This window comes from Staurois parvus, unplaced genomic scaffold (genome assembly GCF_062004578.1).
Source record: "Staurois parvus isolate SC_StPar_1 unplaced genomic scaffold, SC_StPar_1.0 ptg000007l, whole genome shotgun sequence".
NCBI classification, from domain to species: Eukaryota; Metazoa; Chordata; class Amphibia; order Anura; family Ranidae; genus Staurois; species Staurois parvus.
In genome coordinates this window covers 2,264,469-2,286,663 of record NW_028317803.1, presented here as the reverse complement: position 1 = coordinate 2,286,663, position 22,195 = coordinate 2,264,469, and the positions used below count along the sequence as shown (strand labels likewise).

Below are 22,195 nucleotides of genomic sequence, written 5' to 3'. Positions count from 1 at the left end.
GATGGTGCCAGAGGATTGTTGGAGATGTGAGCCGGACAGAGACACTCTGTTTAATATATTTTGGGAATGCGTTTGAATACAACATTTTTGGATATCTGCTCAACAGATCAAATTCTAGATGTCTTCTTTCCTCTGGATCCTCTCCACTGAGGCTCTGAAGAAGAGGCTAGTCCTCAAAATGCATCAGCCATTTTGGATGTCCATCATTGTCATCACCATTCAGAAATGCTGTGCGAATTGGACAGAGCGGTCTCATATGATGTGCTTCTATTCATGTACTTTTGTGAGTAGAATACCTTCTTTTAAATTTAATAAACATACTTTTAAAGGTAATGCACAAGGCAGGTGCACCCTCTGTTTTGTTTTTCTCTATTACCACTATCTCCTAGGACTGCCTTTACTAGGCATTTCCAAGCATTCTGAAAAGCATAACAGCAGCTAGGAGACTAATTCCTAAACATTGAAGATCTTCTGAGACACCTTCACATTCCCAAACTCCTTTGCACCATAGCAGATATAGGAGTGATGAAACATCTTACTGTGGTAACTGGAGACTCTGAAATCTTTTAACAAAATATGGGCTACATATATTTGGTTTGTTTTCCAAAAACATCACCTCTCCCTGATCTCTCCTCCTGATTTGACTCTGCTATGGGCCTAAACACATTGCACTAGAGTGAGTCTCATCAATCTTTTTTGTTTTCTAAGTGAAATAGTCTTTGCATATATTATTGACGGATCTGGGACTCCATAGTGGTCCTTGTTCCTGTTAAGATGATTTCACAATTGGTTGAAATGCTTTCTTTTTTAACTTTCTTTTATATTTCTCTTTTACAAATGCTGTCTGCAACTTATCATTAAGACCTTCTTATCACGTTTTTATGCTTTTTATAAGATAATATTGTGGACCGAAAAGATCCTAATTAGTCATTTAGTTGCATTTTTTTCTCTTCTTTTTTTTGTACTTTTTTTTATCTTTTCCTAAGTTTTATTGAATTAGTCCCAATGAGTTTTAATAAAAACTAAATGTATTCTCCAGCTGCCCATTCTTACATATTCAATAACTTAATAGAAAACATAAAATATGAAACAAATTATGGTTATGCAGAATCTACTGATTATATAGAATAAAATATTTATAAAGATAAATGAAATTAACTATTTGCCCAGTCTGGCATATTTAGCAGGAGGCTCATCTTGCAATTTCCTACTTCCTGATCATAAACAAAACAAGCCAGAAGGAAATGGTGAGATTAATTAACTGCAGCTGGTAATACCCAGGAGAATCTATTGCCATGGGGAACAGGAGGTTACATCCGATTTCTGCTGTCTGCTTTGGGATTTATGCTTCATGGCCTTGATCTTCATTTGAGATAGACTAACACCCAGGCAACTTTTCCATAAACGCTAGGGAATAACTTTTAATAATAAGATAAGCAGCATTACAAGCCTTGTCTATATTGAAAACAAACGGGAAGAATCATTACCTAACTGATAATCATCTGCAGGAAATTGTATTTAATCATTGTATGTGACTAGACAAACATAGACAATGGCATCACTGAATTGTTATACATTTGGTCATATCTGAGAATAGTCAAATGTAACTGATAATGTTTTCAGAGCCTGAGCACCAAAAGCATTTGTCATCAGCAGGGATTCTGATTCTAGTCTCAAAATTAATCTATGGCCAAGCCCAGCTGACTTGTCATAAGACAAGGGCATGCAACAAAAGCTTCACAAGTCTAGGGATTCTAGATTATTTCTGTATCATCAATAAAGACCAGCAGGAGAATTAGGTAAAATGTTCAAAAACAGTGGATATTCTTTACTCAATACTAGTCTCTAGAGATTTTCTGTTACACTTCATGTGCTTTGAGATTGTACCAAATAATATGTATTACATAAAAATCTCTGTCATGTGTGACCAGCTTTAGTCTCTAAAAGTATTCAGAGGCAGGTAGGACTGAACAATGTGAGCATAGAGGCCAGAGCTTCTCTTGCATTTTTAAGGGTTGCTTATGGATCCACATTTTTCCCAGGCTGAATTGGGTTGACACTAGCCTTTTTACCACCAGTATTATGGTTGAGAATAATATTTTCAAGTATATACAGTAGTTTACTTTTTAATGTCATTATCAATGTCATTATGAAGTAGAGGAAAGCTACTATTGGTTTCAAGCCTTCTTGTGCCTGACATGGGAACTGACAGAGCCATAAAGCGCACATAAATGTGAATAAAGTTAAATAGTTATTATTTCTACAGGTATGGCGATACAGCAATATTTCTGAATGTTATTGGTAATGCTTTTATATAATACTCTATATTTTTATGTTTTATTCTAATTTTTTCAGTTGGCCATAATTTAGCACACAATTTACAGGAAAACCAGTTTTGGACATTGCCACCATTTTTGTTAAATCAACCATTATACATTTTCTTAAGAGCATCACATTGAATTTGCCTTAGCAACTTATATCATTAGTTTAAATGATATCTGTTGAATATCATACTAAAACTATTCTGATAATAATTACGTTTTTTTTTAGTAAATCTGCAGTCCTTTCTATTTTCACCTGAGCTTGTATCCCCCGGGTGGAAGCACAACACCTTGTACCAGTATTACAGCATAATTATGTAGCTTTTTTTTATCAAAGCCTTTCCGCTCGTATTCATTGAAGCTATTAATTTCTTTTCTCATTTGCAGTAAAGCGAGAAATGGCCTGTTTTGTATCTATAAAGTTACTATAACTCGTATTCAGACCGGTTTTATGGGGTTGACCTTGCACTTTTTACTATCCTTTATTTCATCTTCTTCATTCTATTTGTGTCTATCTGGTCATTGGAGATGAAGAGAGCAGCATGGATAACAGAAACAAACTTACTAAAGTAACACCATAGCACATAATAAGAAGTGCCTCTGTCAGAGTAATCAATTAACTGATTCCATTATGGAACATAACAGCAGTTCATTTACTAAACTCATACCCCATTAGTTAAAGGACAACAGTTTTTCAATATTATTATTAAAAGACCCCATATTAAAGTTTGAAAATCACTTTCTATAAGCTGTGATCATTCACCAAGAACTGCAGTCAGGTGGGCAAACTGGTAAAACAAATTACATCAGCTAATTATGCAAAATTTACAACATGCTTACTTCAAAACTTGCAATGGGTTTAAATGTTGTTATCAGCTAGACTTAGGGGGGATTTACTAAAACTGCTGCACACAGAATCAGGTGCAGCTGTTCAGAGTAACCAATTGTCTTCCAGATTTTATTGTCAAAGCTTAATGGAACAAGCTGAAGGTAGAAGCTAATTGGTTACTATGAACACTTGCACTAGATTCTGTGTGCATCAGGTTTATTAAATCTCCCCCTTAGAGTCTAAGGAGCCATTCCCATTAGCCTGGTCTGCTACATGCATTAATTGCATGCTTTGGTTTGCACAATATTGTGTGTTGCATTGGGACAGCCCATTCATTTGAATAGACCAAAAATCACCCATACATCATTTGGGGGTCAAAGGTCACTACAATGCATATTAGCATGTTGCCATACGTTGTGCTGCGTTGCAAAGCAAATGCGCTGAGAAAGTGAGATTCTGAATGCCACTGCCTTGCACCAATGTGCAGATTACCATACAGTAATGGTGTGAATGAGCTGTACAAGTACACATACACAGTTCCATGCATGGCCATACTCAACCAAAATTTTACAGAAAATAACAGCCCACGTTAGTAAAATGCATTCCAAACACTGATTTGGAACATTAAACATACAGCTGACAGTAGGAGTTAATAATTTATCCTATGGTTATTTGTGATTCTGCATCTGTTTTACAGTTGGAAAAAAAAGCATATACAGTACACTGACATGAAAAAATGAAAAACTCTCCAAAAGGTGGATTTTTATTTGTGAAAAGTCACAAACGGACTAATGCAAAGAACAGTAATGTAAAAGTGGACTGCAATTTGTGTTTAATGTTTTGCTTTGTTTTTGTTTGCTTGTTAGCTACTGGAATCAAAAAGGCAGAAGTGAAGAACAGGTAGGATTGTGGTGGATGATGAAAAGATTCACAAGACTCCCTGTAGTTGCACAGTTGTGGGCTAAATATCTGCATATAAATGAGATAGCATGCTGTTTCTAATAGCACATTATAGTATTACCTTTCCTGATAATATTCACATAACATCATGCACAAAAACAGTACATGGAACAGTACTTACATTTAGTGAAAAGTGTCCCTTGTGCTGGTGCTGGCTACTTTAACCCCTTCTTACTCTCCCCAGTATCCCTTTAAAAGGTTCCGAATGCCTGGGAAGCAGGAAGGGTTGACAGTCACATGACCACTGTGATTGGCTGTCACAGTGGTCTCATGATTGGAAGCCAATCCCTCTAGGTTCTGTTCATTAGTGAGGACTGAAAGCTGTCTTTGACAGCTCAATTTCTGTGCTGGAAGTCAACTGGAGAAAGAACAGGTATGCACAGTAATAATGTAGTTCTAGCACTTTCTCCTATCATGTTAACACTAATAGGGAGATTTATTGAAGATTTGCAGTCACATGGCCACAAATAAAGAATCTCAAAAGCATATTACATGCATAGGCTGAAATAGAAATATATCGTATGCCTTGACATTGAGATGTTTGTTGTGTCTTAGCTCTCTATTAACTACTTTAACAATATGTAGCCAAAGAGAAAATACAATCAGTTATTTATTTAGATAATTCAAAGTGCAGTTAAAATCTTACAACATTTTTTCTCTTAAAGTATATGGAAATTTGGAGTAAAATGTCCATATGACTGAATGTCGATTTCTGTGGCTTCAATTGGGTTTCAAGAAATCAGTGTGTCAGTTATGTTGATTACTTTAATATTAAATGATGTTGATTATTGTGTTTATAGATTTGATTTTTATTCATTTCTAATATCAGTAACCAGTGGTGGTCATGTATATCTTTGGAGAATGATTTAGCATTACTGGATCAGATGGACTTTAGTATCCTAGAGTTTTTGATTTTTATTTTGGTTATGGTAATCAGTGGTTCCAACTTATCTGCAATGCATAAACACAAATATTCTGTTATACATATAATTTAATAAAATTTAATAAAATGGAGATATAGCACATTCACATCTGTTGATGCTTTTTACATTCTGAAATATTTAATTATTTATAAGTATCTATATCCTGTGGATTAACTTCACGTTACATAGGTGTCTTGCATATTGTTTACAGATTTTTTTTTCTTGTATTGTGCTTTATATGGAGTCTTATGATATATTCACCAAACATTCAGCATGGCAATTAATATACTTACATTGAATGTTTATTGTCACATTCACTGCCTAATGAATATATTCCTTGGTATGGAAGTAGTGTACATTGGATATTTAGTCGAAATAAGACAATATACGCAGCTTGCAAGATACCTCTATCAAAATCCAAACATTGTTGATAACATTTTATCTGCCTAATGGGTATTCTATAAAAAAAATAAAATGATGTTTTATGATAATTTAGAAGAACCTGAAAATGACATAACATTAATGGTAATATGGGTGAGGTTTAGGTTTTAATAGGTGTATTGGCCTATTAAAACATTATTAGCTCTTCAAGCTGCAAGACTTTTTCTAAAACAGCCTGTAATGCTGCTGGTTTCCGATGCCTCTTGTCAACCTATAGGTCATCTGGAATGATGACTGCAAAGTTTCTTTCCTCTTTAACAGCATCAGTGTACCATTAATCCTTGACTCTTCTTTTATATTCTTCCTGGCCCATGTGTGCTATCTAACACTTTGTGGCATTGAACTGCAAGCAGAACATTTGCAACAATCCCACTAATCTACCTAATTCATTAATCACTGGCTCACCCAAAGGAATGTCAACTTTTTCTTTGCAGTACCTTGTGTCATTTGTTAAGAAGTCTACTTTTCCTTCTAGACTGTGTCTTTTACAACTAATGAATATCTTAAATAGAACAGGTTTGAAAAGATATCCCTGGAGCTAGCCATGGTTAACCTGTCCTTATCATGAGTATACTCCTGTTGCCAAAAGCTGCTGCCAACAATCCATCAACCAGTTCAAAGTTAAATCAACTGACCTTGAGAAAAATAGTAGTTTGTTAAAACTACTTATCTGAGTACCACGTTAAAAAAACAAAACAAAACAAAACAAAACAAATAAAAACCCTAAAACAGTAAACACTGGAAAACGTAATTATCAAAATAAAAATAAACCAGTACCAACAATTGACACACTGGACTCATTTCCACAGAGCACAGAACAGGATCCTTCTGGTATAAAAGTAAGCATACCTCACCATAAGACTGATTCTTTAAGTAGAAGCAGGATAGTGGGGTCCATCTTAGAAATTAAAATGGGACCTTGTATTACTGGAAATGTTACTATTTACAGTTTTTTTGTATGCTACTGTATTCCCTCTTTCACTGTCAGACCAAACTGAGGCCAGTATGATGGTATTAGTTGCATATTTATATCCTTGTTAACTATGCGATGGCAGTTTCCTGGAGTGCAACCGTATTGATCAGCCTTTAACTAGAAGACACTTGGAAAGACAGTGACCACTAGAGAGACCCTCTAGGGCTAGCAAAGTAATACATTTTTCCGACATGCAAACTGTGAGCCATTGTCAATATTAAAATTGCCTTGCAAATAAAGTTAGAGTTGGCATGTTCACCTTACTGTCACTCTCAGGGTATTTGTGGGCTGATAAGTAAATGTTAACTCTTTTCAAATACATGTTAAAGGGAGCAGTTGCCTATAAAGTGTCAAGGCCCAGTTGTCAAACTTGCAGACTAAGGATCACGTGACCCTCTATTGTTTGCCATGCTGCCCTTTGATCACAGTAGTCTCTACTGGAAATGGGAATAATGATCAAGTAACAAGTTTGATGTCTCAAATCGTCTCCTACAGCCTGTCTCCACTATTCGCCTGCACCTGTTGCATGTCTGCAGTGTTCAGTTTCTGGCAGTCGTCTGTAGTATTTACCTCAAAAGTTGACAACCACTGATCTAAGGTAACAAAAATATTCAAGTGCAGACATCCTGTGATACATGAAACTACTTGAATTGGTATTTCAGCTAGTTCCTGCGACCCTGTGCGCTTTCCTTGATCATCCTTTCCATTCAAATTTGAATGGAAACAAACTTAGTAACCAGTAGAGGCTCTGATATTTGCAAGTTTAATTAGTCTGTTGGATTTATCCTTAGGGCAGGAAATAGCAGGGGTAAGTGCCAACTAGGACACAACTCATGTCTCTGTGTGTAACCTGGGATCCAAGGGGCTCTAGAAGAATACAGGCTCTAATGATGAAATCAGCATATCTGATCTGTGAATTTTTCACTTTTTGAAATGCTCATGCCAATAGGAGAGGTGGATAGCATCAAGGCAGCACAAAAAATAACAAGTGAGTCTACAGTGTATATTTTTGCATTAATATTTAAGCAATATTGATTAGCAAATCAGTTGCTAGCCACCATATCCTAGCAGCAGAGGGCACTTAATTATTAATTATAACCCTTCCCTAAATATTATCTATATGAGCATTTGCAAGCATAGCACATCTGTATTATATGCTATAAACAATATGGTTAATTTTCTTTGGCAAATTTATGGTATTAATTAACAGTAATTTTTTTTTCCAGACTTCCTTACATAGCTCTTTTCCAATTAAGGAGACTGTTTCCTAGCTTAATTCACAACTAACAAAAAGGATGCTTGGAACCTGTAATTGTTATTTCCCACTTGAAAATAATAATAATAAAAATCTTTTTATGCAACCTATTTGTGGTTACCAAGTGACCTCTTATAATACTGAACCACTGACTAATTAGCTGCACAAGTATCTATGTTAAGTGACATGCTGAACAACAATGTTTAATTAGAACAATAAACCCTTATTCATGCAAAAGGTTTAAAATAAAAAGCCACTGTAAACCGCAACTGTGACAAAAATATAGCACATTTTCCTTTATGCATCTGTGCTAATGAAAGTAGCTTTAAACAAATAACATAATACAGAAATCTTATCTATTATATATACTGTATATTTCTACACTATATACAGTATAAGACAGAATCTAAAGTGTCCTTTTTTAGCGTTTTGCACTTCAGTGTACTGAATGATGTATTATGCAAAGACTGTTGCTTCTATAATCTAAACGTTCATATGGAATAAAAGCAATGACAACCAACAACTTCCAGTTAGCAGCAAACAATTAGCTGGGTTGGTACATTTTCTAAAACAACATTGTTCCCTGGTAACTGTGTGAGGATAAGCCAGTACCATACACGTAATATAAAGACTTCACCTGATATGTAAACTTGGAAAAGTATTATTGATGTCACAAGAATGATCAGACATCCCTGCATATTGAATCCTGCCATCTACAACTTACATATTTCCCTAATCATTTATACACACCAAGTTTCCAAGAAAATGTATGTAATCAGGACCCCTTTCTGCTGCTGTTAGACTTGTTTCATTACTTAGCTAACCATCTCAAGGGAAATCCTAGTGAAAACACACTTATATTGGTGAAGGGTAGTATTTTAGGAAGAGTACAAAGAGTATAGAATGCCTACGCCCCATCCATATGTCAGTTATCACATATTTGTGTATGAAATAGTTATTGTGGGTGGTAGGAGAAGTACAACTGAAATTCAGGTTATCATACAAAGGGAAGACTTTATAAATTAAAACTGAACTTCAGACAAACAGATAAAAACAGAAAAAATAAATATGAGGGAACTTTTTTACTTGCCATTGGATTTATGTCGCAATGTTGCTGTACGATCACTTTAACTGCTTGCTGAGTGCATAATGTAGTTTTACTGCTATAATGCAGGCTAGCTGCTCAAAAGCACATATATATATATGCATATATGCGATTTTGCTTTTCCGAATAGGGGGCACACACAGGCACCCACCTACCCATGTTGTCATCGACTCCCTGACATGCCGTTCAGCAGGTCCTGGACAATGATTCATGGCTGGGTCCCGCCGATCGTTGGAGCTAGTGACAGGAGTGATCTGCATTAGTAAATACCATAGATCTCTCTACTGACAGTGGGGATGTGCCAGTTTTTGTCTCGCTACAAGGCAGAAAGGCAAAAACTGTCACATCCCCTAGTAAAACAGCAAATCTTTCAGAGGGAAAGTGGTCAAGTATTACAAATTATGTCTTTGCCTCAGCCTATGATTGGGCAGTGAAGGAGAAGCAGCACCCGGATAAGCTCAGCTCTCTGACACTTTGCTTTCTCCTCCTGTCAATATGCTTTTTGTTAACACATGAGCACTGCAACACAACTGATTGACTCCTTTTTCCACCCTCGTTAGTCTAAGCTTTTCTGTACAGTTATAATGTGATACCATGTCAGGTACTTACAGTAATTGCATAAACAAAATCAATGTTATGTTCTATTAATGCAATCAGAACTACATTAATGTATGTCTTTGATCTCTGCCCAGAGTTCAGTATTTGTCCTATATTTTATGTGGTTTTACAGCACAATATAATGACAGCTTGCATCAGCTTGAAAAACATCCAGCAAGTGTATGATGTGCTTTTGTCTCTAGCCATGACAACAGCAAACCTCAGGACACCAGGGAAACTGAACTATCCATAAATAACTTTTTCAAGATACTTTTTAACAGAGTTTCCAGTAAGTCATACTACATAGATTAGAAGAGTTGTTTATGACAAGGAAGGTGGGGATTACTTGTGTTACCAATAGAAACCACTTAAGTTGATGTATTTTAAGATCTTTGGGAAATGGCTTTGGCCAAAAATGGGGCACATTTTGAAAGGCAGGTGTAATGAGATTGTTTGCTGACATTCCAGGTTTATAACAGTTTTAAATCTAATACAGCACAAATCTGAGCTCCTCTTCCTTTGTTTCCTGTGTTCTGTGGATTTATCTGATCCTCTAGCAGCTTCAATTTAATCTTTCACTGGCAAATTATTTCTTGGTTTGTATTTCGAGAACACATATTAAATTGCTCTTTCAAAAACAATATACACAGTATTTGTCTGCTGGGCTGCTCACGTGACAACCAGAGCTTAGTGTACTGCATGCAATAGAGATTACTTTATAATAGTTTGGTTAATGTGCTCCTTTTTATTAGTGGCAACTGGCAAATAATTATGTTTAGACTAATCCACCCTTGAAATTTCCACATTCATCTGCTCTTTCATGAGAGGGAAAAATACATATTTGGAGGAACAGAATTTATCATAAAATGCATCACTACACGGACATTTAGCCAGTATTTCTTGCTGAAACAATGTTGTATAACATCTGACAAACATCTGAACTGTAGAATTAAACTGAACGCTTTGTTTTGTTTTGTGGTCTGACTTATTTTACTCAGCTTTCATAGACACTGACATTTCCTCCATTATTTATAATAGTTACACTACTTGAATTGTAGGAGTTTAGATTCATTTACTTTTATTGTTCCACATGCTTATTGTTTAGAAGCTCCAACTTATACTGAACAGGAATAACACAACAGATAATACTGTTAAACCTGTATTATACTTTACTAGTAGTATGATTCCTTGTATTCAAAACTCATTTATCGCCTACACACCCACTAAAATATTTATGTCAGGGCAAACAAACAAAGGAAAGCACAGGGTTAACATAGATCATATAAACAGCACTGGAAATATCTAAAAATTTGGCTGCAGCTGACATTAGCTTTTTTGATTCCTTTTATTGGTCTTTTGTTGTCAATTTGTATTTGTCGTATATCATGACTATTTATGTAATAGATACAAGTAATCACATCTGACTGGTGTAATCTGATTAAAACACAATGGACTGCACTTAGGTCCTACCTGCAACTTATATTATATGTATTGCAGCTGGATGGAGCTGATTTTTACATACCACCAAGGGGCCAATTTATAAAGCATCAGTATTACCTAACTGCAACCATATACTTTTTGGTAGCTCTTAAGTAAGCAAATCCCCATTCCATTTAATGAATGGGAGGGAAGGGTAAGTGGTGAGAGGTGGAAATATTTTACGTGACTTTGAGAGGTGAGGTGACAGGACTCTTCTCCTATCTTGAAGTGTTCTGTATGGTGCAGTGTTATGCACAAAATCAAACAGAAGGATGCTGCAAGCTCCCTTGTATTTTGTAAATCAAATGTAAAATCCCAGCACAGATCTTTTCAATGTACTTTAGAAAGTGGATATTATTTTCTATTACAAATGCATCTTCAAATGCACATCTCCTCAAAAAGTAGAGTTTAAAATGTTTAGAGTAATAACCACAGACTCAAAACATTTAAGTCCTTTGATTTATCTTAAAGAAAAATGAAATCTATTGAAATCATGTTTTATTGAAATATCTAACGTTCTTTTAGAAAAAGTAGAGTTTAAAATGTTTAGAGCACTGGTACCCAACTTGAATCCCAAGGGCTGCATGTGACCCTTTGGTATCTGATGTTCAGCCCTCAGACCTCAGCATTCTGTAGTGAGAAGATGGATTAGGATAATTGCATTGATCTCTATTAGCCTCATGTAACATGATCCCAGTTTCCTATTGTCTTCTACAGCATAACCCCACCCAAAATGTAGCATGTCCACACTCTCTGACCCTCATTCCCTCTAATAGATTTGCAGTTTTTGACAGTCCTCTCAAGCATTACATACTGTATATAGAATGTTATAGGTGACTCTTTTGTGATATCAGGGGACACATTGTAGACCCCCTTTAGCTCATAAGTTGACAACCACTTGTACTACAGATGCAAACTATTTAGGTTCTAGACATCAGGGTAAAGCAACCATGTTAATACTGATAAAAGCAAGGATTTATTTTAAAGAAAAAGTTAAATCCCTTGAATTAATTTTTCCCTGAGATATCTAAGTGTCTTTTAGAATAACAACATTTCCCATATATTGAATTTGACGTATTATGTGCAATTCACTTAGCATAATAGCAAAGCAAAGCCATTTTTGTGATGTGTCTTATTAGTATTTATTGTAAAAATTTTTGGATTTATTTACCTCTATGAAGTAAGAGCCGTCTGTTTTGTCTAAAGGCAGTCAATGGGACTCAAAACTCAAGTTCAGAAACTCTGGTTGGAAATTCTGATTTCATTTGCATACCATGAGGCTATACAAACATTCCTTAGGTCAGATACTTTGGGGCTGCTTTAGATAATGTTCACCTAGCAAAGCAAATGTTCATTTAGCGCATAATGGGACGTGGCGTTCATAGCAAATACCCAACCATGTGCATTAAATAAATAAATAATAATGAACAGCAATTTATGCTTGTATGTGATTAGGTAAATGAAGGAAATCCAGCTTCACCTTTCCAAAGCTAAATGGATATTCTCTTTGCAATGAGCCAAACTGCCCTTGGTTAATTTTGAGCAGGGTTTGGTGATCTTAATCAATTAAACTAAATCTGTAAACTCATAAATGTACATTTTGGGTTAATAGGGCTGTAAAAAAATAACATTGGGGGAGGACAAGGACACTGTGTACCTGTATACCAGTGTAAATTAAAAAGAAAAATTATATTTGGCCAGGAGCAGTGACTTCTTAAAAAACTGACATGTACATAGGATATTGTTTTAAATTGCTAGAAAATGACATTTCCATTCTGTGTTCTATCTAAAAGAAGACACACAGACCCCTCCAAAGAGCCCCCAAATATGTAGGTGACCTTTGAAGAAGTCAGTGTGCTGTATTTAAAAAAAAGAAAGAATATCATTGTAATGAAATCTCATTGGCTGGCTATTTAAACTGTATCATGTTTTTTTTCTTTGTAAATGTCTATTTTGCAGTAGCACATCCTACAACATAAATGAGAAAAAAAATTGTGTGAGGTGTGAAGTGGGACTCCCTTAAAATCCACACCAGACCTTTACTAAGCATGCACCCTGGCTGGCAAGGAAAGGGCTGAGACCATCGTGTGCAGCCCCCCATGCCCCACCTCCCCAATCCCTGATCTCTACCAGGTTACATGCCCTCAACATGATATCCAAAATTGTGTTCAGCGTGTGCTAATTCCTAATAAATGTGTACCCCTTATATAAATGATCCCTTTTGACAAATGAAGTACAAAAACATCCACTGCCAATTGCTGTCAAATGAGCATTATGATAAATCACATTCAGAAAAAATGCTGCATACAGTGGAACAAATTTCCTAAAAGAGTATAGACTATTTGCTTAGCTAAATTATATATAGCTAATGTCTCACTTACTTTAGTGAATAAGTTCAGCTGTGTTCATTTTCCCATTCACATTGTGATTGTAAAAAAAATAAGAGAATGTAGAAATAAATTAATGTTCCCTCTAAGTCAAGCAAATATTTTTACTCCTCTAGTAAATTAACCCAATGAATTAGGAGAGAGTTTCTAGTACCGGTAAGAGGTATCCTTGTAGCTTCTATGTGTCTCAATGTGAAAAGGTCACAAAGTATCTGCTAGTGAGCTGACAACATGATAATCTGTAATTCTCCTAACAAAATCTGTTTTCTACAGTCCTTCCCCATACAATATCAATCCGAAATTTAATTCAAACCCTTTAATAAGATCACAGTTTGACTTTGGGATTTGTAATGTTATTATGGAATCTGGCTCAAGAAGTGGTACAGTATGACAGAGAGAATTTCCCAGTGGGCACTGCATATTATTTCAGCACTTTTATTTATTTACTTTTTTATTTTTACAGAGATGACAAGTTATGCAGCGCTTAACAAAGTACAAAGAACCATTCACATCAGACCCTGCCCCAAAGGAGCTAACAATCTAAGATCTCTACCACAATCATGCATATAGTATGTAACTACTGAGGCTAATTTGGTCAGAAGGCAATTAACCTACTGGCATGATTTTGATTTGTTGGAGAAAATGCAGAAATAAAAAACTTGAACAGACATTACAAATTTTATGTAGACAGATCCCTGCAGGAAAATAAACCTAGTCCTCCATTGCTGCGATTCAAAAGGGCTTCCAGATCATTGGGCGCATTAAAAGCTCTTCGGGTTTCTTTAGAGATTGTTAGCTTTATCAAAAATCCTCGCGGCCTACAGATATGTGAGAGCATTTTCCAAATTGGGTAATTCACAGTCACATAAGGAAACAATTGTATATTTGTGGACCCCTCCATGACTCCAGCTGATGCTCCTTTGCTTCGGGGAGGCTGATTGGACTTTCATGACTAATCACTATTGTTAACAAGACAGGCCAGCATCTACACAGCTCACCTTCTACTGACACAAATGTAAAAACATATCAGTAGTCAAGTTTTGTGTTGCATAACCAGCTGCGGCCTAATACTTGTGGGCAGATTTAGAAAATAAATATGATTCTTCACAATGCAGATAGTGGGGTGGGAATAATTTGCACATACATAGTTTCAAATGTTGAATTGCCTTCTAATTTATGTAAAACATTTAACAACAGTCTATTTAAACTGCCATGTGAAATCAAGGCTTTCTGGAAACATGCCACTATACACTAGGCTATAAAAGAATCACTCCATGAAATAAACAAACGTGTCTTTCATGCACTCTCCATGGGTTAAACTCATCTAGAATAGATAAAAAAGGAGGTTCAGTTTAATCAGAAATCACAGCACACAGCAAGCACTTGAAAAAAAAAACAGCATTGCAAATATCTAGACATTTGACTGAAGCTGACATTAGCAAATTTTTTGTTTTCTTTTATAGGTCTTTTGTTATCAATTATGTTTCTGCCATATGACATGACTATTCATGTCGATAGATGCAAGTAATCACATCTGACTGGTGCAATCTGATTAAATAACAATGAACTGCACTTGTGTCAAACAATTCACTGCAGTGAATCTAAACGCCCCACATGTTGCAGGTTTTATTGAATACAAGTAATCATTTTTATATCTTGGCATACACAATACACTACTTCCTCCTACACATGCTTCAAACTAGCTTTACTTTCTATTTTCTCTTGTTTCATAAATACACTTTGCTTAAATAGGCTTGCTCTTTTAGATTGGTAAAATAAAAGAATAACTTTGTACTAGAATTTGTTGTGTGCACACGTGTGTGTGTGTGTGTGTGTGTGTGTGTGTGTGTGTGTGTGTGTATAAGTGTGCATTGTTTCTGGAGAAGAGATGCCTACACATATGTGATTCCAGCCGAAAATGACTGGGTCAAGGGATAGTCTCACATCTTCATTTATGAAATTCTGAAAATAAACAAATGTCTTCTTGACATGGAAGGTGCATATCAAGCACCTGTAACTTCTACCATGCTGGTCAATAAAAATCCACTCAACAAACCATCACTGCTTAAACAAGCTAATTGATAAGATGTGAGATCATCCAAAGCTCTCTGAGACCACGACATATAAAAATGACTTTTATTGTCTATAAATTGTAAAGTTTATAGATGGGGCTTAAGAAGACCTATCTTTGATTAGAGATACCCATAAATATGAGATGATGGTCAAAAATGGTGAGAATAGAAGGCTACCTTATGTCTAAGGGGGCTGTTGGGTGATCTTTAGACTGGATAAGTCCTATTGTCCTATTCAAGATAACTGCTCCTGGTGTTGCCTGTGTTCCTTCTGCTTCCCCTCCCTTCTACCAATAAATATGAATGCTTATCTGAGGATTTGTATTTATGATATTATGGCAGCATTGAGTGACAGAACATTCAGAGAGCTGTTGGATTTGACTACCTCCTGGTGTTCTGAAAAATAATTATAATGGAAATTTTGGGGGCCCAGACTATAGCATGCTGGGTCTGGTTGAGTATTTTCATACTGTATGTAGTTCACTTCTAATGCTTGCAAGATGTAAGATTGAAAGGGTGAAATAGATAAAATTATAGCAGCTACATTAAAAGGAGCATTATTTTGTCTAACAATGAACTTTGAGGAGTTTTTACGGGATAAGCATGCCTGTTTCTACTGAAGTAAAAAGATACTTTGACTTTTTCCAATGTCTGACCAGCTTCCAACCACCCTCCAATGTGTATATCTAGCTGTACAATCCCAGCACAAAACACCATGTCATGTGTGACATAAGAGGAAAACAATGCAAGCTAGAAACAAAAAAAATAATAAAGATTAAAGCAATTTCATAAAAATATCAAGGACAGCTTGGTGAAGATGGATACCTATTGTGTCTTATCTAGCTGTAGCATACAAATCAAACAATATTATAAACTGTGTTTGATTTCTAACATTAAAGGGTTGCATATACAAAAAGTGATATCAGTTAAATGTGGAGTCTGGTGGGCTACTGAAATTAGTGTCTCCCAGTATCTCTTGTTGATTTTCCCATAATATGAATTTAATTAAAAATCCAGCAGGGAGAGAGTCTCTCACTGTCCACAGAAAGTGTACCAACCCAGAATTTAAAGTGCAGTTTTGAGGTACTTATAGCATTATAAGTTACAACTTCACTTGGTGTGAGCATAATATATTCATATAAACCCATCCAAACATCTATTTCTTAATAACCTTTGCTTGCTCTTAAAAAAAAAAGAAAGGTTTATATATATATATATATATATATATATATATATATATACAGTATGTGTGTGTATCTATATATATATAAATATATATATATATATATATATATATATATATATATATATATATATATATACACACACACACACAGAGTATAGCTAGATACACTATATTTATCTATCTATACTATATATATATATATATATATATAGTACTGTCTTTTTAGGACAGACACATTGTGATAGGTTATAATATCTTTGTAGGCTGGATTTTCAACTAATGTGAAAAATTTGTGCAGGATAGGCATATCAACTACATATTAAGTACCTGAAATAGCTTTACTAGTGTATTAAAAAAATTTTTATATTTTCAGCAAAGACATTCTGGATTTCCTGCAAGTATAATTGGGAAAAGGTCTGTCTCTGAATAATCTTGGCAGAACTTGCAGAGCAATGACCTTGGGGTTCAAATGTTAGCTCTGTCAGTACTGTTTTAGAAGCAACTGCATTAGATCAACGTGCTTGAGTGTTTATTAAAGTCATGATGAAAACTAATCCATGAAATAGAGATTTAATACCATGCCAAGAACTCAAATTGCTGCTGGAGTCATTGAAATTGACCACATTGAACTGCTATGTCTGTGGATTCCATTTTTTTTAAATGGAATTAAACATGGAGACATAGGATTAGTGTGAAGTGCCACACATTGGCCTGAGTTCTAGCAATAAGAACTTTAATGCACTTAGAAAATGTTAAACACTCAGCACTTTCCTTTTGTAAACTACAAAAATGGCATCTGATTCAAATTAATATACCTATGACAATACAGACACCGCTTTCACATAGTAGCAGTTCTCAACCAATTGTTTACTTTTAGCTACTTTTAGGGCCCCACGCACACTTTCCCACTCTGCTGCAAAGTACTATTGCACAAGAGTTACCGTGGGGTATTTTGTGAACTCATGTGCATTGCATTAGGGCAACTCATTCTTTTTCAATAGGCTGCCAACACATCACAAGGGATGAAACACTGCCCCTGTATTATTGTTGGTATGCAATACACCACAAAGCATTCCATGTATTTGGTTGCTGACTCCTGTACATGTGAATTAGGAAGCCATTCTACATGAATGTCACCACAACACAAAGCAAAAATTGTTGTACATAAAAGTGGTGTGATAAATACCACAATACTACAACTACCATGTGCAAAACTGCAAGATATACTGTAGGAGTAAAGCCAGTCTTAATATTGTTCTCTGCAGGTTTAGTTACACTGTGCCTATCTTTTGACTGTTGCTCTGGAATTGGCAGCATTTACGGAATTTTGCCATTTTCATATCTCCCTAATAATCATAGATTGAGCAAAAAACACAGAAATAACTAGTTTTAAATGTGATGTCTTTTTTGCAAAGGCAATTTACATTTTGGCTAGGGTTTATTGGAGCATAGGGGTTCCATAGTCACAACAGTAAAGTAACTAAAACACAAATGAGAATGGCTGAATATTTTCTTTCTCCTTCTGTTCTTGTATTCTTATATATGGGCAGAATCATCAAGTCAGCCTTTTCTAACCCTTAAAGCTCAATTGAACTTTAAGTTGAATTCACTTAGATTAATTTCAGATGCATCAAAATAAAATGTGTACAAAGTCTTACAGTTATTTTATTAAGTAGGCAAAGCTTGAGTGGATAAACCACTGCCCACTGCCAGCATGCTACAAAAAAAGGCCCTTGCTCACCGTTTGGAATAGAGCAAGGGTCCTATTCTGTAACATGCCAACAGGAGACTCAGCTTGTGGCCATTTTTTTAAAGCTTAAATCCAAAGAGTTAAACATGCAAATGAAATACATATATGGCAGCTGTTTTTCTCTGTCTATCCATTCCTGATATTTACCAGCCCTGCCATATAGCACAGACCTGATTTTGCTCTTTTGCCATTAGGTAACATTTACAGGTCTTGTCCCTCCCCCAGCCTGAAATTAGAAAACGAAAGTAGAAGCAGTAAACTGATGAGCTCTTCTTTGATCACTCTGCTCCCTCCCCTTATCAGCATACTCTTTATTAGCAAAGAAGTACTGCAGAACACCAGATTGGCTCCTTGGGCTACTTCTCCCTTGCCCAATCTGGGCTCTGATGTAAATGGATTGCAAGAGGATAATACTTGGTCAATATCAGATACTGAAATTCAGCTGTTAGCCCTGGTTCACACTGAATGTGATTTCAAAGTGATACAATTTGGTCCCATTTAAAGCACAACTTCAAAGTAGTGCTGATATAGACACAGGTGCGATTTCAGTGCCATTTACTTTATAGTCTATGAGAGTTAAATTGCACCGCAGTGGTGAAGAAGTAATGCAGGAGCTATTTTTCAAATCGCTCTACTTGAAATTGCACCCATTAAGACAGTGCCATAGAAATACATTAGATGCTACTTCGGGTGCGATTTGTAAATCACATGTCGCACCTGAAGTCGAAGTGGTGTGAACCAGGACCCAGAGTCTGCACACCTGTTGTTTTGATGCACTTGAAATATATTTAGCTAGTTTAAACTGATAAGTCAGTTGGGCTCAAAATGGTCAATAACAAAAAACCATACATTACAGTCAGCGTATAAGTAAAACATTGACAAATACCGCAAGTTCTGTAATAGAGTACAAACATTTAGGCGAATGTTAATATCACTTCTTTTCAACAGATAACTATGTTTCGTATTTTACTGGCCCTTTAAATATATCAATGGGTTGCAAAAAATGAAACGTGTACTAATAAACTATCTCATGATAAATATATAACATTTTTGTTGCAGGACTCACTGCACTCTTAACACTCACTTGTATATAATTGTTTAGTAACATAAAGTTTAAACTTTCATTTTTTTCATTAAAAATACATAATTTGGATTGTATATGTATTGCATATAGATTTTACTTAAGATTGTTCATTTAAAGTTTGTTTGGTTTCACATAAATGCATATCATGACCAGACTTTCAAACCCCAACTTACTCCTGTTCATTACTAGCCCCCTATATCATTTCACCATCTGAAAAAATGTGCCTGCATGGCAAACTATATGTTTTTTAAGCCCATTGTCTTTAAAAAGAGCCCTTTATTTGATCTCCACCAAATTTTTTTCTTACCAGATTTGCCTATCACTAAGGACTGATTAAAGTAACCTTTAAACCTTGAAAAGCCACCTATAATGTTCCTAATAGGTGCATCATTAAAAATCCACGATATGGGGTTCCAGAGTGATTCTGGCTTTTTGCCAATAAGTTTAATTATTTTTAATAGTTATTGCCAGACATGAGCAAGTCTGTAAATATGTGATCCAATGTTAATCCATAAACCGGCAGATTTGAGGCAAATAGGATAAATCCGGATTTGTGTGCACTGGGACAAATTCAATCCTTTCTCGATCCATGCCCTGCAGAATCAGGGCAATGTGGGGAAAATCCGAATTTGTACAGAATCTTTCATCTTTATTTTTTTATCAGTCTCTACGGCCCAAGCTGTCCAGTTTCTGGTGTGGCAGAAATATTGAATGCATTATTGGCTTTAGTTTTCAGATGGAGTAACTTCCGACAGACTGCATAATCAATGCATGTTGTAGAGTAGAAAAAGCGAGGTGTCTCGGTGCATTAGCTCCACCCACTCACATGCTGTAGGACATCTGGGCATTCATTAAAGCGGACCTATCATGAAAAATTGAAAAATCTACCATTAATACTTCAGCATAAGTAAAAGCTGAAATGCAATGTATAAATACTGTTATGAATAGTTTTTATGAGAACTGTCAGCTGTAAAATTGTTCCCCTCCTAACATCAAGTGTAATAGCAAGAGCTACTACACTAAAGGTGACCAAACTCTAAAGGACAACTATACCTTTAGTGCAGTTATCCCTTAAATGGCCACCTACCTGCCAGCAACTCCCTAAGTCTTACACTTACCTTTACATGCTCCTTTTAATGTTTTGATGTGCAACTTGTTGGGAGCTGCAGGGTAGGTGCTCCTGGGAAGGGGCCTTTGAATCTCTATTTATTCCTATGGAGAGGTACATGTATCACGCATCCCAATAATCTAAAGAAGACTGGATGGAGGAAGAAGATCCCAACAGAGGGACGTTTGAAGTAGCAGTTGTGTGGTTCCCAGGGGACAGCACAGCAAAAAAGTTACAGAAGGCTCAAAGATAAGTATAAAACTTTGAGGTTGCTGTGGAAGGGGTGATAATGTACAGGATAGATACAGTTATTCTTTAAGTTATGTGCTATCAGAATTTGTTTTTCTTTCTTGGATGTCCTAGCCTTTTACCCTTTAAGGGAATTATAACCTTTCCTACCTGCACCTTCCCCACCTGCAAAATTTGTGCATTGAATATGTAAAATCATGGTGTCATCTGTTGCCCTATATGCACAGCCTAAAATCTTCATACTTCTACTGTGCTTAGAAGTTTCTGTTTGCATTCAAACATAAGGCATGCCATATGACACTACACTAGTTAATGCATGCCCCCTGTTTATAGTGTGAGAACTGGCACTTCCTCTAAAAAAAACACATATCCCACAATCCCTGGTTCTCTCACTCTAGTGCTTTGGAGGTAAGAGCTAAACAGTAATTGGATCTAAATCAGACACAGATAGGCAGAGCTCACTATGTTGTGTTTCATCACATTAGCGGTCACACATTTATGATGCAACACAAAGGAAATAGATAAGCATGCACTAGATTCTGTTTGACTCAGAACAAGAAAATGCTTGTTCCTTTGGCTAATAGTGACAAGCAAGATTAATTAATACATAGACATGGGGGATTGATCATCCATGACTTTACAAACTGCAGCCACAACATGCTGATACCGGCCTGTGACTCAACTATTCCATTGTTGTCTGTGCCTGATCTGCCCGATTGTTACCAGCCCAGCTTGTCTGACCCCTGCTTCCTGCTCATCCAACCTGCTATAACTATTCAGTCCAGCAAGCTCACATCTGGCTCCTACTCTCTGCTGCACATCCACAGTCTCTCACCAGTCAAGCTTTATGTCAGCTCATCTGCCACCAGTCTGTCCTGCTGCCAGATCTGCCTGCTGACAACTGCTACCCACGCAGACTACTAGGCGATCGCAGGCACTCATACCTCGCTGTGCTCTATCATTACAAGGCAAACAAACGACTAAAGGAATATAATTACTCTCATGCCTAGTTAAGGTATTTGAAAATATACAATGCTTTTAAGGTTTCCTAGCAGTAGATTTGCATATAGGTGGGGTGGGCCTTAAAGCATAAAGAAGGATCTAAAGTAGTGAGTAACTGCCTTTTGCTGTGCATGTGTACCCCTGCATTTAGGTGCGTGTTTATGTACTTTGCGCACTTATTATCACCAGGCTGTTAATTACAATCCTGACACTCTGATGGGGCTTGCAGCCAGATATATGCTCTCTCTTGCCTGGTGAGCACATTTGAATATGATCACCGTACAAGGCAGTGTTGCTTGGTCATGAAGGAAATAACAGATTTTGGGATATGCACGTCCAAATTGCAAAGATCCACTCATTCATACCAAACTGCCTGAACTGTGTGTGGGACAGGGGAAGCAGTTGATTGATGACCGCATAAACAGAAGCAAATTTTGTATGACCAAACAATCAGCTTGCTGTATTGCATAGATC

The 22,195-nt window shown here is 36.1% G+C and overlaps 1 protein-coding gene across 4 annotated transcripts in view; it reads right to left on the bottom strand.

Annotated features, from left to right (window-relative positions):
• LOC149474280 (protocadherin-9) overlaps positions 1 to 22,195 on the bottom strand; it is a 495,964-nt gene that overhangs the window by 391,527 nt on the left and 82,242 nt on the right. The window contains exon 3 of one of the 4 annotated variants that reach the window (XM_089668354.1): positions 13,692 to 14,594. The exons of 2 other annotated variants lie outside the window; for them this stretch is intronic. In XM_089668354.1, the coding sequence (XP_089524480.1) occupies positions 14,538 to 14,594 (57 nt within the window). In that variant the 3' untranslated portion in view covers positions 13,692 to 14,537. Of the gene's footprint in view, positions 1 to 13,691; positions 14,595 to 17,929; positions 20,225 to 22,195 lie in introns of those variants that run through there. One more of the 4 variants, XM_089668355.1, reaches the window with a different exon arrangement.